Source organism: Dreissena polymorpha, chromosome 1 (assembly GCF_020536995.1).
Source record: "Dreissena polymorpha isolate Duluth1 chromosome 1, UMN_Dpol_1.0, whole genome shotgun sequence".
Classification (NCBI taxonomy): Eukaryota; Metazoa; Mollusca; class Bivalvia; order Myida; family Dreissenidae; genus Dreissena; species Dreissena polymorpha.
This window is the reverse complement of record NC_068355.1, coordinates 174,137,119-174,151,780: the sequence shown is the minus strand read 5'-3', so window position 1 is coordinate 174,151,780 and position 14,662 is coordinate 174,137,119. Positions and strand designations below refer to the sequence as shown.

The 14,662-nt window shown below is 32.7% G+C and overlaps 1 protein-coding gene and 1 long non-coding RNA gene across 3 annotated transcripts in view; one reads left to right on the top strand and one right to left on the bottom strand.

Annotated features, from left to right (window-relative positions):
* Positions 1–1,454: 1,454 nt before the first annotated feature.
* Positions 1,455–9,167, bottom strand: LOC127862459 (uncharacterized). Its single transcript, XR_008040631.1, has 2 exons — positions 7,350–9,167; positions 1,455–2,192 (listed from the first exon to the last, which is right to left on the bottom strand). It is a non-coding gene; the product is annotated as an uncharacterized LOC127862459 (long non-coding RNA).
* Positions 5,110–14,662, top strand: part of LOC127861977 (uncharacterized) — a 26,871-nt gene continuing 17,318 nt past the window's right edge. The window contains exons 1-3 of one of the 2 annotated variants that reach the window (XM_052400824.1): positions 5,110–6,165; positions 11,750–11,861; positions 12,487–12,689. In XM_052400824.1, coding sequence (XP_052256784.1) covers positions 11,777–11,861; positions 12,487–12,689 — 288 coding nt within the window. In that variant the 5' untranslated portion in view covers positions 5,110–6,165; positions 11,750–11,776. The remainder of the gene's footprint in view (positions 6,166–11,749; positions 11,862–12,486; positions 12,690–14,662) is intronic. The other variant, XM_052400798.1, reaches the window with a different exon arrangement.

Genomic DNA, 14,662 nt, shown 5'->3' with positions numbered 1-14,662 from the left:
GGCTAACTTTCGTTAAGCTGGCGAGAATCGTCGCGATTTGGGTTTCTTGAAAACTGGCCTAGCACGTTTGCTGAAATTTGACATGTATATGGACAAGAATGCGATCTACCTGTTGGCGTAGGCGTTATACCTGGGAAAAATATAGTTTTTGATTAAATCACGAAAAAGTTTCGCAAGTTTTACATAACCGGATTTACAAAATGCGGTATATGGATATACCGAAGTCCTACCGAAATCCCCGAAATCAAACTTTGATAAAACAATGTTTCATTAGTGATTTCAGTGTATTTCGCAACGATCTATATTAAAATACGCAGTTTTTCAATACACAATCAATATTAATGGGGATTTCGTGGGATCTCGTGGATTTCTGGGGATTTTGGTAATTACGGGAAATTCGGTATTTCTTCACACCCGTCAAAATGGTCGACTTCGTCAGAATGAACGCTTAGAAAGTATTTACAAAAAACATCATCTCAAACGATGTAAAGTGAACGCTACTTATCTGTTTTGTAGATAAGTATACGATCCATTGGAAAACACTAACATTTGACATAAAAAAACGCCAGTGGATATGGAAATCTTCATCGTTTGAAATAGCAGACGGCGTCGACCAAAGGCGAAAAGACCGCGAGAAAGTATTCACAAAATAACATAATTAAAAATGATGTCAAGTGAACGCTAATTCGCTGTTTTGTAGATAAGTATACGATCTATTGAAAAACCATAACATTTGACATAAAACACCCGTGGATATGCAAATCTTCTGCGTACCAAATAGCAGACATCATGCGGCGTCTAATCTGAGTCTACGCTGTTTGCCAAGGCCGATAGTATAATGAATGGAAATGCACAAACTCAGCAACTGGCAAGCATATATGCATTAGTAGATTGTTTCGTGATTATTTAGAAACGACTACATAATTCTTTTGGTTCAGCCAGTGCAACTTAACAGAAATAAGTATAATAGTTTCTACACCTGACAACAATGTGCCAACTTTATACAAGGTAAGTTGTTTACATTATTTAAAATATTTCAAGCTTACAGTATACAACAATAAACAGCTGGTACAATGTAATGTCATCGTTTTAATTTTAATAAGCCCGTGGTTAATTACCCTTTTTAATCTTATGGTTCAATGCATCTCTAACACCTTCAATTGACATTCTCGGCTCGGGTACTACTTACCGGTACATGTACCCCGGGTACTCTTAACTTTACTTACATGTAGCCCGGGTACGGTAAAGAAACTTAAACATACCCGCAAATATTAGATTGTATCCGAGTTGTATATCTGCCAAAAATCCGATGTCGTTAAACATGCTAGCGATTAAAGTAAAACAATATTGTTTACCTTAAAGAAACTTCTCTTTAAAAAAAATCTGCATCAACATCCTTTTTAGTATGAGTGTTGAGAGGACGCCGTAGGAATAATCAAGTAATCAAGAATACGTCTCTGTTTCTGCTTTTATTTCCTTCATGTATAATGACGATAAGGATTGACGACTAACATTGACGGCAATGATAACAAGCATTGAAAACTAACACTAACGACAAGGATTGGCGACTAGATGTAACATTGACGATTCTCTACAATAAATGAAATTAACAATAAAGAATGAATAATACGATTATAGTACAACAGATCTGCTATTCGAAGTATAATATGATAGCATACACTCATTAGAATAAAAGGTTTCATAAATAACAATTTGAAACATTTTCAATAAATATCGAAATATCTTATACAATATTTATTACACAGCATGAATTATTTGTTAAAACATAATATAAATACCAAATATGGTGTTCCCCATTTAACGGACCTCGCAAACCAAAAAATGTTTCTTTAACAAAATCTATGATGGTAAAAAGTGAACGTGCGACATCGCGGAAAATATACTTGACAACGTCATACAATGATGCGACTTTAAACAATTTAAGATTTTAAATTGAATCACATTAATGATTGTAAAAATGAGTTTTGATAATACATTGTATAAATGCCATTTAACAGAAAATTGACATAAATGTAAACATAATTAATTTTTACAAAATAGCCGACAACAACCGATTTAGTGTTTAAATTCCCGGGTATGTTTTAGTATATTTACCGTTCCCAGGGTACGAGCCTTACTAACTGTATTATTATTATATCTCACCGACTACCTTTACCTTGTTGTGTTTCAACCTGAAATTTATGTAAAATCCGGCTTTCTTCACTTTTATTTTTCATTCATTTGATTACGCAATTGTTGACATATCTCGTGGAAAATTATTTGAATCTTTGGATTTTAGTGACGACAAGCTGGAAGTGTCAATTTATTTTTTACAATGAATCTAAGATGTATTTAATTTTTTTGTGTTTGTCATGCATAGTTCAGTGTTTTCCAGAAAAATTTGAGTAGCCAGTTATATGGCCGGCAACTATGCAGTAAAACCAAAGCATTTGTGACATTTACTTGATATATTTGGGAAAAGTAGCCGGCATCAAGAGTTAATGTAACCGGCAAGATCGCTAGCAGCCGGTATTTAAAGAGAACACTGATAATAGTAAACTAAATCTCTACGACGGGATTACAGCTTTGTAAAATTGTTTTTTGGGTGATAATGGTTAGTAATTCATACTAATGTTATTAAAAAATATCGGCTTTAAGTTTAATTTTGAGAATGCGATGGAAGAACAGAAAATGAAGAGCATACAGGGATGGAAATAATTGGTTTACCGTGAACCCGGGGCAAGTAGATTTTGGCCTGGGCAACTCAATTTCAAAAGTTGGTAAACTTCTTTTTTTTAAAGCTTAAAACAATTCACTGCAATAAAAATTGAAAAACAATTGATCACCATGGATCAATACTAGTTAAATAACATTCATTATTTAGGAATAGGACATGATTCAATTCAGGCTCATAATAAAACATCATGCATTGAACATGTGTTGTCAGCAAATGTTTTTAATTATCTATTATTTTATTAAAAGAATGTATAATATTCACATGTTCATATTTCTGGGCTCGTTATTCTTTATCTGGGCAACCAAAATACTAAAGATGGTTGCCCACAATAGTAAACAGTTAGTTTCAATCCCTGGCATATCATTGTATCTCTATTGTTATAAGCATTGCATTAAAGTTGTGATTGAGGTTAGCCTGTTGTTTATGGTATATTTACATTTTAGCTTGACTGTTATATATGAAATATATATAGTCGAGCTATCCTACTCAACCCGGCGTCGGCTTGCGCATTGGAATGTTTGCGTACCACCTCAAATATATTTCCTATGTCCATTGACATATTGCTTTTATATTTTGCATACTTCATTACCGACATAAACCCAATCTATAAACAAGAGCAGACAACTCATTTACTGTATCAAGCATTTTAACAGAATTAGGCCCTTTTTCACTTAGAATAATATGCATATTATTGATAAATCTATGTTAAAGTTTGCATATGACCTCAAATATTTTTTATGTCCCTTGACATATTGCGTTCATACACCATGTATTTTGCTTATTAACCAACATGACCCCAATGTATAAACAAGAGCAGATAACTGTATCAAGCATTTTGTAACAATTATGGCCTTTTTAACCAGGTTTTCCGAAGGAAAAAACTGGTTATTAGATTGGCGAATGCGGGCGGGCTGGCTGGCGGGCTGGCGGAATAAGCATGTCCGGGCCATAACTATGTCGTTCATTGTCAGATTTTAAAATCATTTGGCACATTTGTTCACCATCATTGGACGGTGTGTCGCGCGAAATAATTACGTCGATATCTCCAAGGTCAAGGTCACACTTTGAGTTCAAAGGTCAAAAATGGCCATAAATGAGCTTGTCCGAGCCATAACTATGTCGTTCATCGTCAGATTTTAAAATCATTTGGCACATTTGTTCACCATCATTGGAGGGTGTGTCGCGCGAAATAATTACGTCGATATCTCCAAGGTCAAGGTCACACTTTGAGTTCAAAGTTCAAAAATGGCCATAAATGAGCTTGTCCTGGCCATAACTATGTCATTCATTGTGAGATTTTAAAATCATTTGGCACATTTGTTCACCATCATGGGACGGTGTGTCCCACGAAAGAATCACGTCAATATCTCCAATGTCAAGGCCGCCACGACTAAAAATAGATTTAAAAAGAAAAAAAACTTTCAAAGGGGGTTAATTTTTTTTGGTCATTTCAAAAGTTCAGTTTGAGTTTTCTCCCTTTATCAGATTTTTTTTTCACAATGAAAACCTGGTTTTGTGACAATTTTGTCCCTTGTTTTCACTTACAATAAGCATATAATTGATAAATCTATTATTAAGTTTGCGTACCACCTTTAAATTGCCATAACTTGTTTATTATGCTCCCCCCCAAATTTTTTAGGGGGAGCATATAGTCGCCGCTTCGTCTGTCCGTCGGTGCACAAATTTGTTTTGTACCCTAATTTTTTCGTTCCCTATAGGTTTTCATAACCAAATTTTTTTTCGTACCCAATTTTTTTTTTACACAAATTTGTTCGAACCCAAATTTCTTTGAACCCATTTGTTCGTACTCAAATTTTTTTCGTACCCAAATTCGTTTTGTTCCCAATTTTTTTTGTACCCAAATTTTTATTTGAACCTTTTTTTCGTACCCAAATAGTTTTTCGTACCCTAATTTTTTTTCATAACCAATTTTTTTTTCGTACCCACATTTTTTTGTACCCAATTTTTTCGTACACAAATTTGTTCGTACCCAAATTTCTTCGTACCCATTTGTTCGTACTCATTTTTTTTTCGTACACAAATTTTTTCGTACCTTATTTTTTATTTGTACCCATTTTTTTCGTACCAAAATAGTTTTTTCGTTCCCTTATTTTGTTTGTACCCATTTTATCGTACTCAAATTTGTTTTCGTACCCAAATTTGTTTTTTTTTCCTACCCGCATATTTTTTCGTACCATTTTTTTTTTGAAATAATCGATTTTCAATTTGATTTCATCTCTCCACTCATTCCATCCCGCGAAACCCTTAAGGTGTCGCAAGTCTAGTATAAAGTCATTTTCAATAGTGGGGCCGAATCCAATTCGCCACAAAAAGTTGTATTTTGTGTTAAAGTCTATATGGAATGAGTGATGTATTGGACGTCATCATTGATGACGTTCAATCGAACGAATGATAAAGGGGGCTAAGTTTCGTTAAGTTGGTGCAAATCACTGCGATTTGAGCGCCTTGAAAACTGGCTTAGCACGTTTGCTGAAATTTGACATGTATATGGACAAGAATGCGATCTACCTGTTGGCGTAGGCGTTATACCTGGGAAAAATCTAGTTTTTGATGAAATCACGAAAAAATTTCGCAAGTTTTACATAACCGGAATTACAAAATGCGTTATGTGGATATACCGATACCCTACCGAAATATCCGAAATCAAACTTTCATAAAAACAATGTTTCATTAGTTATTTCAGTGTATTTCGCAACAATCTATATTAAAATACGCAGTTTTTCGATAAATAATCAATATTAATGGGGATTTCGTGGGATCTCGGGGATTCCTGGGGATTTTGGTAATTGCAGGAACGTCGGTATTTCTTCACACACGTCAAAATGGCCGACTTCGACAGAAAGAACGCTTAAAAGTATTTACAAAATAACATCATCACAAACGATGTAAAGTGAACGCTACTTATCCGTTTTGTATACAAGTATACGATCCATTGGAAAACACTAACATTTGACATACAAAAACGCCAGTGGATATGGAAATCTTCATCGTTGGAAATAGCAGACGGCGTCGACCAATGGCGAAAACAACGCGAGAAAGTATTAACAAAATAACATAATTAAAAATGATGTTAAGTGAACGCTAATTCGCTGTTTTGTAGATAAGTATACGATCTATTGAAAACCATAACATTTGACATAAAACACCCGTGGATATGCAAATCTTCTGCGTACCAAATAGCAGACATCATGCGGCGTCTAATCTGAGTCTACGCTGTTTGCCAAGGCCGATAGTATAATGAATGGAAATGCACAAACTCAGCAACTGGCAAGCATATATGCATTAGTAGATTGTTTCGTGATTATTTAGAAACGACTACATAATTCTTTTGGTTCAGCCAGTGCAACTTAACAGAAATAAGTATAATAGTTTCTACACCTGACAACAATGTGCCAACTTTATACAAGGTAAGTTGTTTACATTATTTAAAATATTTCAAGCTTACAGTATACAACAATAAACAGCTGGTACAATGTAATGTCATCGTTTTAATTTTAATAAGCCCGTGGTTTATTACCCTTTTTAATCTTATGGTTCAATGCATCTCTAACACCTTCAATTGACATTCTCGGCTCGGGTACTACTTACCGGTACATGTACCCCGGGTACTCTTAACTTTACTTACATGTAGCCCGGGTACGGTAAAGAAACTTAAACATACCCGCAAATAGTAGATTGTATCCGAGTTGTATATCTGCCAAAAATCCGATGTCGTTAAACATGCTAGCGATTAAAGTAAAACAATATTGTTTACCTTAAAGAAACTTCTCTTTAAAAAAAATCTGCATCAACATGCTTTTTAGTATGAGTGTTGAGAGGACGCCGTAGGAATAATCAAGTAATCAAGAATACGTCTCTGTTTCTGCTTTTATTTCCTTCATGTATAATGACGATAAGGATTGACGACTAACATTGACGGCAATGATAACAAGCATTGAAAACTAACACTAACGACAAGGATTGGCGTCTAGATGTAACATTGACGATTCTCTACAATAAATGAAATTAACAATAAAGAATGAATAATACGATTATAGTACAACAGATCTGCTATTCGAAGTATAATATGATAGCATACACTCATTAGAATAAAAGGTTTCATAAATAACAATTTGAAACATTTTCAATAAATATCGAAATATCTTATACAATATTTATTACACAGCATGAATTATTTGTTAAAACATAATATAAATACCAAATATGGTGTTCCCCATTTAACGGACCTCGCAAACCAAAAAATGTTTCTTTAAAAAAATCTATGACGGTAAAAAGTGAACGTGCGACATCGCGGAAAATATACTTGACAACGTCATACAATGACGCGACTTTAAACAATTTAAGATTTTAAATTGAATCACATTAATGATTGTAAAAATGAGTTTTGATAATACATTGTATAAATGCCATTTAACAGAAAATTGACATAAATGTAAACATAATTAATTTTTACAAAATAGCCGACAACAACCGATTTAGTGTTAAAATTCCCGGGTATGTTTTAGTATATTTACCGTACCCAGGGTACGAGCCTTACTAACTGTATTATTATTATATCTCACCGACTACCTTTACCTTGTTGTGTTTCAACCTGAAATTTATGTAAAATCCGGCTTTCTTTACTTTTATTTTTCATTCATTTGATTACGCAATTGTTGACGTATCTCGTGGAAAATTATTTGAATCTTTGGATTTTAGTGACGACAAGCTGGAAGTGTCAATTTATTTTTTACAATGAATCTAAGATGTATTTAATTTTTGTGTGTTTGTCATGCATAGTTCAGTGTTTTCCAGAAAAATTTGAGTAGCCAGTTATATGGCCGGCAACTATGCAGTAAAACCAAAGCATTTGTGACATTTACTTGATATATTTGGGAAAAGTAGCCGGCATCAAGAGTTAATGTAACCGGCAAGATCGCTAGCAGCCGGTATTTAAAGAGAACACTGATAATAGTAAACTAAATCTCTACGACGGGATTACAGCTTTGTAAAATTGTTTTTTGGGTGATAATGGTTAGTAATTCATACTAATGTTATTAAAAAATATCGGCTTTAAATTTAATTTGGAGAATGGGATGGAAGAACAGGAAATGAAGAGCATACAGGGATGGAAATAAGTGGTTTACCGTGAACCCGGGGCAAGTAGATTTTGGCCTGGGCAACTCAATTTCAAAAGTTGGTAAACTTCTTTTTTTTAAAGCTTAAAACAATTCACTGCAATAAAAATTGAAAAACAATTGATCACCATGGATCAATACTAGTTAAATAACATTCATTATTTAGGAATAGGACATGATTCAATTCAGGCTCATAATAAAACATCATGCATTGAACATGTGTTGTCACCAAATGTATTTAATTATCTATTATTTTATTAAAAGAATGTATAATATTCACATGTTCATATTTCTGGGCTCGTTATTCTTTATCTGGGCAACCAAAATACTAAAGATGGTTGCCCACAATAGTAAACAGTTAGTTTCAATCCCTGGCATATCATTGTATCTCTATTGTTATAAGCATTGCATTAAAGTTGTGATTGAGGTTAGCCTGTTGTTTATGGTATATTTACATTTTAGCTTGACTGTTATATATGAAATATATATAGTCGAGCTATCCTACTCAACCCGGCGTCGGCGTGCGCATTGGAATGTTTGCGTACCACCTCAAATATATTTCCTATGTCCATTGACATATTGCTTTTATATTTTGCATACTTCATTACCGACATAACCCCAATCTATAAACAAGAGCAGACAACTCATTTACTGTATCAAGCATTTTAACAGAATTAGGCCCTTTTTCACTAAGAATAATATGCATATTATTGATAAATCTATGTTAAAGTTTGCATATGACCTCAAATATTTTTTATGTCACTTGACATATTGCGTTCATACACCATGTATTTTGCTTATTAACCAACATGACCCCAATGTATAAACAAGAGCAGATAACTGTATCAAGCATTTTGTAACAATTATGGCCTTTTTTTCACTTAGAATAAGCATATAATTGATAAATGTATTATTAAGTTTGCGTACCACCTTTAAATTGCCATAACTTGTTTATTATGCTCCCCCCCCAAATTTTTTAGGGGGAGCATATAGTCGCCGCTTCGTCTGTCCGTCGGTGCAAAAATTTGTTTCGTACCCAATTTTTTTTGTACCCAAATTTATATATGTACCCTTTTTTTTTCGTACCCAAATAGTTTTTTGTACCCTAATTTTTTCGTTCCCTATAGGTTTTCATAACCAAATTTTTTTTCGTACCCAATTTTTTTTTACACAAATTTGTTAGAACCCAAATTTCTTTGAACCCATTTGTTCGTACTCAAATTTTTTTCGTACCCAAATTCGTTTTGTTCCCAATTTTTTTTGTACCCAAATTTTTATTTGAACCTTTTTTTTCGTACCCAAATAGTTTTTAGTACCCTAATTTTTTTTATAACCAATTTTTTTTCGTACCCACATTTTTTTGTACCCAATTTTTTCGTACACAAATTTGTTCGTACCCAAATTTCTTCGTACCCATTTGTTCGTACTCATTTTTTTTTCGTACACAAATTTTTTCGTACCTTATTTTTTATTTGTACCCATTTTTTTCGTACCAAAATAGTTTTTTCGTTCCCTTATTTTGTTTGTACCCTTTTTATCGTACTCAAATTTGTTTTCGTACCCAAATTTGTTTTTTTTTCCTACCCACATATTTTTTCGTACCATTTTTTTATAGAAATAATCGATTTTCAATTTGATTTCATCTCTCCACTCATTCCATCACGCGAAACCCTTAAGGTGTCGCAACTCTAGTAAAATTGGTGGAGATTGTTACTTTTGTGGTGATTGTTTTCTTTTGTTGATTCTTTAACTTTTGTGGAGACGATGACTCTAGAGTTTAGGTGTTATTTCTTGTTAGTTCTTGTTATTATTGTTATTTCTTGTTATTCTTGTTATTTCTTATTATTTCTTGTTAGTTCTTGTTAGTTCTTGTTATTTCTTGTTATTCTTGTTATTCTTGTTATTTCTTGTTATTTTTGTTATTCTTGTTATTTCTTGTTATTTCTTGTTATTCTGGTTATACTTGTTATTTCTTGTTATTCTTGTTAGTTCTTGTTATAATTTCTTGTTATTCTTTTTATTCTTGTTATTCTTATTAGTTCTTGTTATTCTTGTTATTTCTTGTTATTCTTGTTATTTCTTGTTATTTCTTGTTATTCTTGTAAGTTCTTGTTATTCTTGTTATTTCTTGTTATTTCTTGTTATTTCTTGTTGTTTCTTGCTATAATTTCTTGTTATTTCTTGTTATTCTTGTTATTTCTGTGTATTTCTTGTTATTTCTTGTTATTTTTGTAAGTTCTTGTTATTCTTGTTATTTCTTGTTATTTCTTATTATTCGTGTTTGTTCTTGTTATTCTTGTTATTTCTTGTTATTCTTGTTAGTTCTTGTTATTCTTGTTATTCTTGTTATTTTTTGTTATTCTTGTTATTTTTGTTATTTCTTGTTATTCTTGTTATTTCTTGTTATTTCTTGTTATTTCTTGTTAGTTCTTGTTTTTCTTGTTATTTCTTGTTATTTCTTGTTATTCTTGTTATTCTTGTTAGTTCGTGTTATTTCTTGTTATTCTTGTTAGTTCTTGTTAGTTCTTGTTATTTCTTGTTATTCTTGTAAGCTCTTGTTATTCTTGTTATTCTTGTTATTCTTGTAAGTTCTTGTTATTTCTTGTTATTCTTGTTAGTTCTTGTTATTCTTGTTATACGTGTTAGTTCTTGTTATTTCTTGTTATTGCTTGTTATTCTTGTTAGTTCTTGTTATTCTTGTTAGTTCTTGTTAGTTCTTGTTATTTCTTGTTATTCTTGTTAGTTCTTGTTATTCTTGTTAGTTCTTGTTATTTCTTGTTATTCTTGTTAGTTCTTGTTATTCTTGTTAGTTCTTGTTATTCTTGTTATTTCTTGTTATTTCTTGTTATTTTTTGTTTTTCTTGTTATTCTTGTTAGTTCTTGTTATTCTTGTTATACTTGTTAGTTCTTGTTATTTCTTGTTATTGCTTGTTATTCTTGTTAGTTCTTGTTATTCTTGTTAGTTCTTGTTAGTTCTTGTTATTTCTTGTTATTCTTGTTAGTTCTTGTTATTCTTGTTAGTTCTTGTTATTTCTTGTTATTCTTGTTAGTTCTTGTTATTCTTGTTAGTTCTTGTTATTCTTGTTATTTCTTGTTATTTTTTGTTTTTCTTGTTATTCTTGTTAGTTCTTGTTAGTTCTTTTAATTCTTGTTAGTTCTTGTAATTTCTTGTTATTTCTTGTTTTTCTTGTTATACTTGTTATTTCTTGTTATTCTTGTTATTTATTGTTATTTCTTGTTACTCTTGTTATTTTTTTTATTTACTGTTATTTCGTGTTATTCTTGTTATTTCTTGTTATTCTTGTAATTCTTATTATTTCTTGTTATTCTTGTTATTCTTGTTATTTCTTGTTATTCTTGTAATTCTTATTATTTCTTGTTATTCTTGTTATTTCTTGTTATTTCTAGAAAAGAAATGGCTAATAAGAAATACTTTGCGTTCAAATATAGTGGGCTCAAGTTACATGTGTGTTCCCTTTAAATAAACTTGTGTTTAGTTTGTGTTTAGAATTTTTGATAACAAAAAGTTCAAATACATTTTGTTTAAAAAACAAGTTCAATATATAACTCGCACGATATACAATTACATGTAGATTGTCCAATTGACGGATGTTTGCCATGGATTGAAAGACGAAACGTGAGATATTTATACAATTTCTATATACATGGGAATGTCATAAGGGTATTAAATGCATTAAAATCTAGTTATCCTTTATCATGAATACCGGTTTATAAGAGTAAAGCAAATCCATATTAAGCTTTTAATTCATTATTCGATTTACAGTGAATAATCTTTTCAACTTTTTTTTCGTTCAGTGTGTTTAAGCGCTTACGGAAAGTAAGAATTCCTAAAGTTGAAAGATAAGTGTTTCAGTGTGAACTGTTTCGGACTAGGCTTGGCATGAATGCACGAACGGTCCGCATGGTTGATGCAAATATGAAGTGGACAAGTTTTCTTTGCGCTCTCTTAGTACATATTAGGACAGGTATGTACATGTGCACGCATACTTATTTATTATGTTTAAAGCATTACCTCGGTTAAACCCGAATAAGTGGAATGAACTTGTTAATAATAAATAGTTATTGAGCTGCGATTTAACTTTTGAAATGGTGCTTAGACAGAATAATGCCTACAGAAAAGGCAACTCAACTCGAAATTCTCTACCAGAACCATACAGCAATTCGTTTCTTTGATGTAATAGTTATATAAATAATATATATATATTTGTTTCTTTGACATAATATTATGTATATTACTAAAACTAATCAAGTTTCTATGGCTGATGCTGAAAATGTTATACTTTTAATGGCTGCCTCCGGAACTAACAACACGTTACTAAAGCAGAAGTAGTTTGGTAAAACAATTGTTTTAATATCTCTTTCGCGTTCACGTCAGGCGTAAAAATGTATTTGTCAGAAAATCCGTCGTTCATATTCAAATCAATGTAAAATGTTGTTATCGACATACATTTTTTCATTGTTTGTTTTAAATGGCAAAATTTGCATTTGTAATAAACATATACAAATCCCTGAATATCTACCCTGCTTTTTATCTTTGATATGGAATAAATTTTTATTTGCACACACGTTTCACCCCCATTCTCTCCATAGGTCTTGCATCTACAGACCCGTCCAATTTAAAATGCACGGCGCTTAACTCAACGTCACTTCGCGTCACATGGACGATGGCCAGTGACATAAGCGTCCTTGGTTACCACGTGGACGGCGTCAGGACGGACGGCATACGGATCGAGCCGCTAATACCGGTATGCATACAGAGTGAAGTCATCGAAATTTGTGTAAAACACACGGTGGTATGTCGTGATTATGAATTCATTTTTATGGAAAATATAAATCGATTGTACAAATCCATTCACAATCGCAGTAATGACCTTCTCTGTGTGTTTATTTGTTTATATTAGGACGAATTAAAGGTTCTTGAGATAAGTTTTGCATTTTCGTGTATGTAAAATGAATCATGCTTTTACGTAACAACTTATTATTAGTAAGCTATACTACAATACCTATCACGAAATATATATTTATTTGTGTCAGATGAGTAATAGTCGCCATTTAACTGTAATCCACACACAAATCTTTCGCGTATATTCACGTAAGCATTTTTAAAAATAAAAAGTTAGTCGTTAGAGAACCCCCCGAGTATGTTTGAGCAAATAGAACGGGTGAGAAAATCGAATGTGTGTTGTTGTTTTCGTGTGTGTGTGTGTGTGTGTGTGTGTGTGTGTGTGTGTGTGTGTGTGTGTGTGCGTGCGTGCGTGCGTGCGTGCGTGCGTGCATGCGTGTGTGTGTGTGTGTGTGTGAGGGTGTGTGTGTGTGTGTGTGTTTGTGTGTGTGTGTGAGCGCGCGCGCGTGTGTGTGTGTGTGTGTGTGCGTGCGTGCGTGCGTGCGTGCGTGCGTGCGTGTGTGTGTGTGTGTGTGTGTGTGTGTGTGTGTGTGTGTGTGTGTGTGTGTGTGTTGGTATAATTATGTTGACTGATGTGTGTGGTGTTTTTTAGGCTCTTTTGGAGATCTTTTCTAGTGTTGGCTGATGTTTGTAGTGTGGCTATGTTTCAAGTGCATGTGTCCTTATATTTCCTATGCCGCTAAGTGAAGTATTGCACTTTGTACCCGGTAATTACCTGATAAGGCCAGTGTTAAGATCCGATTTAATTTTAATCCTTTTAAAGTAAGATTAAAGATTAAAAATTAATCATTAAATCTCACGCCATAAAATGTACTTGTTTTCGGATGCATTGCCAAAACATTGGGGGTAAGTAGGGATTTATTTAGTAAGTGCCAATTGAAGTACACTCTTAAATCAAATATTAAACGAATAGCTATTTCCGTCGTATATATCTGTCTGATATATAGAGAATAACAGGTTACTGTCTGATCTTTTTGTAATATATCAGGCAAGGCTTAGAATAATATAACGGCGAGGCTTTTCAAAAAGATCAGGCAGTAACCTGGTTTTCTGTTTATCATACCTCTACGTCCCCGATTTTAAAGAAATAATGAACAAAAAATCGCAAAAAGCTGCATTTTTAGCGGGAAAGTTTATAGTTTATTCCGAGTAATATGACCATCCTCCACACATGACTTCCTATTGACCATGATATTAAAAAAAATCAGGCAACGTTATATCAGGCAGATATCAATGCGGTGTATGATAAAACGTTGCCTGATTTTGTTTAATTTATTTTATAACTGCAGCTTTTTAACGATTTTTTTCATTATTTCTTTAAAATTGGGGACGTAGAGGTATGGTGAACAGAAAAACAGGTTTGTGCCTGATCTTTTTGAAATATATCAGGCTCGGCACGAATAAAATAACGGCTCGGCAAACCTCGCTGATATATTATTCTAAGCCTTGCCTGATATATTACAAAAAGATCAGGCAGTAACCTGTTCTTCTCTATGTAGCAGGTGCCCGTAATACAAAACATTTTTTTAAATATCGACAATGCATCCGACGTATTTATTTATTTTATACCAAGATGGTCACGTATTTGAGAAATTTTCATTCATTTTCTCTTACAAACTCAAAACTATTTGCCATACACAATTTAATTTTATTTTTCTATACGCCGTACACGTCAGGTTTTATTCGCCGTACGCAACGGAGTTTATATTTTAGCCAAATATTTGCATACTAACTTGATTTTTGGGCTGAAGCTTGCAAAAACCGATAGTTTCTATAATTCTATTTGCACACCATTGACAAATTCGGCAAAATTATTATATTTTCCTCGGACAAAAGGAAAAAAAATGTCCCAATTAACTTAAT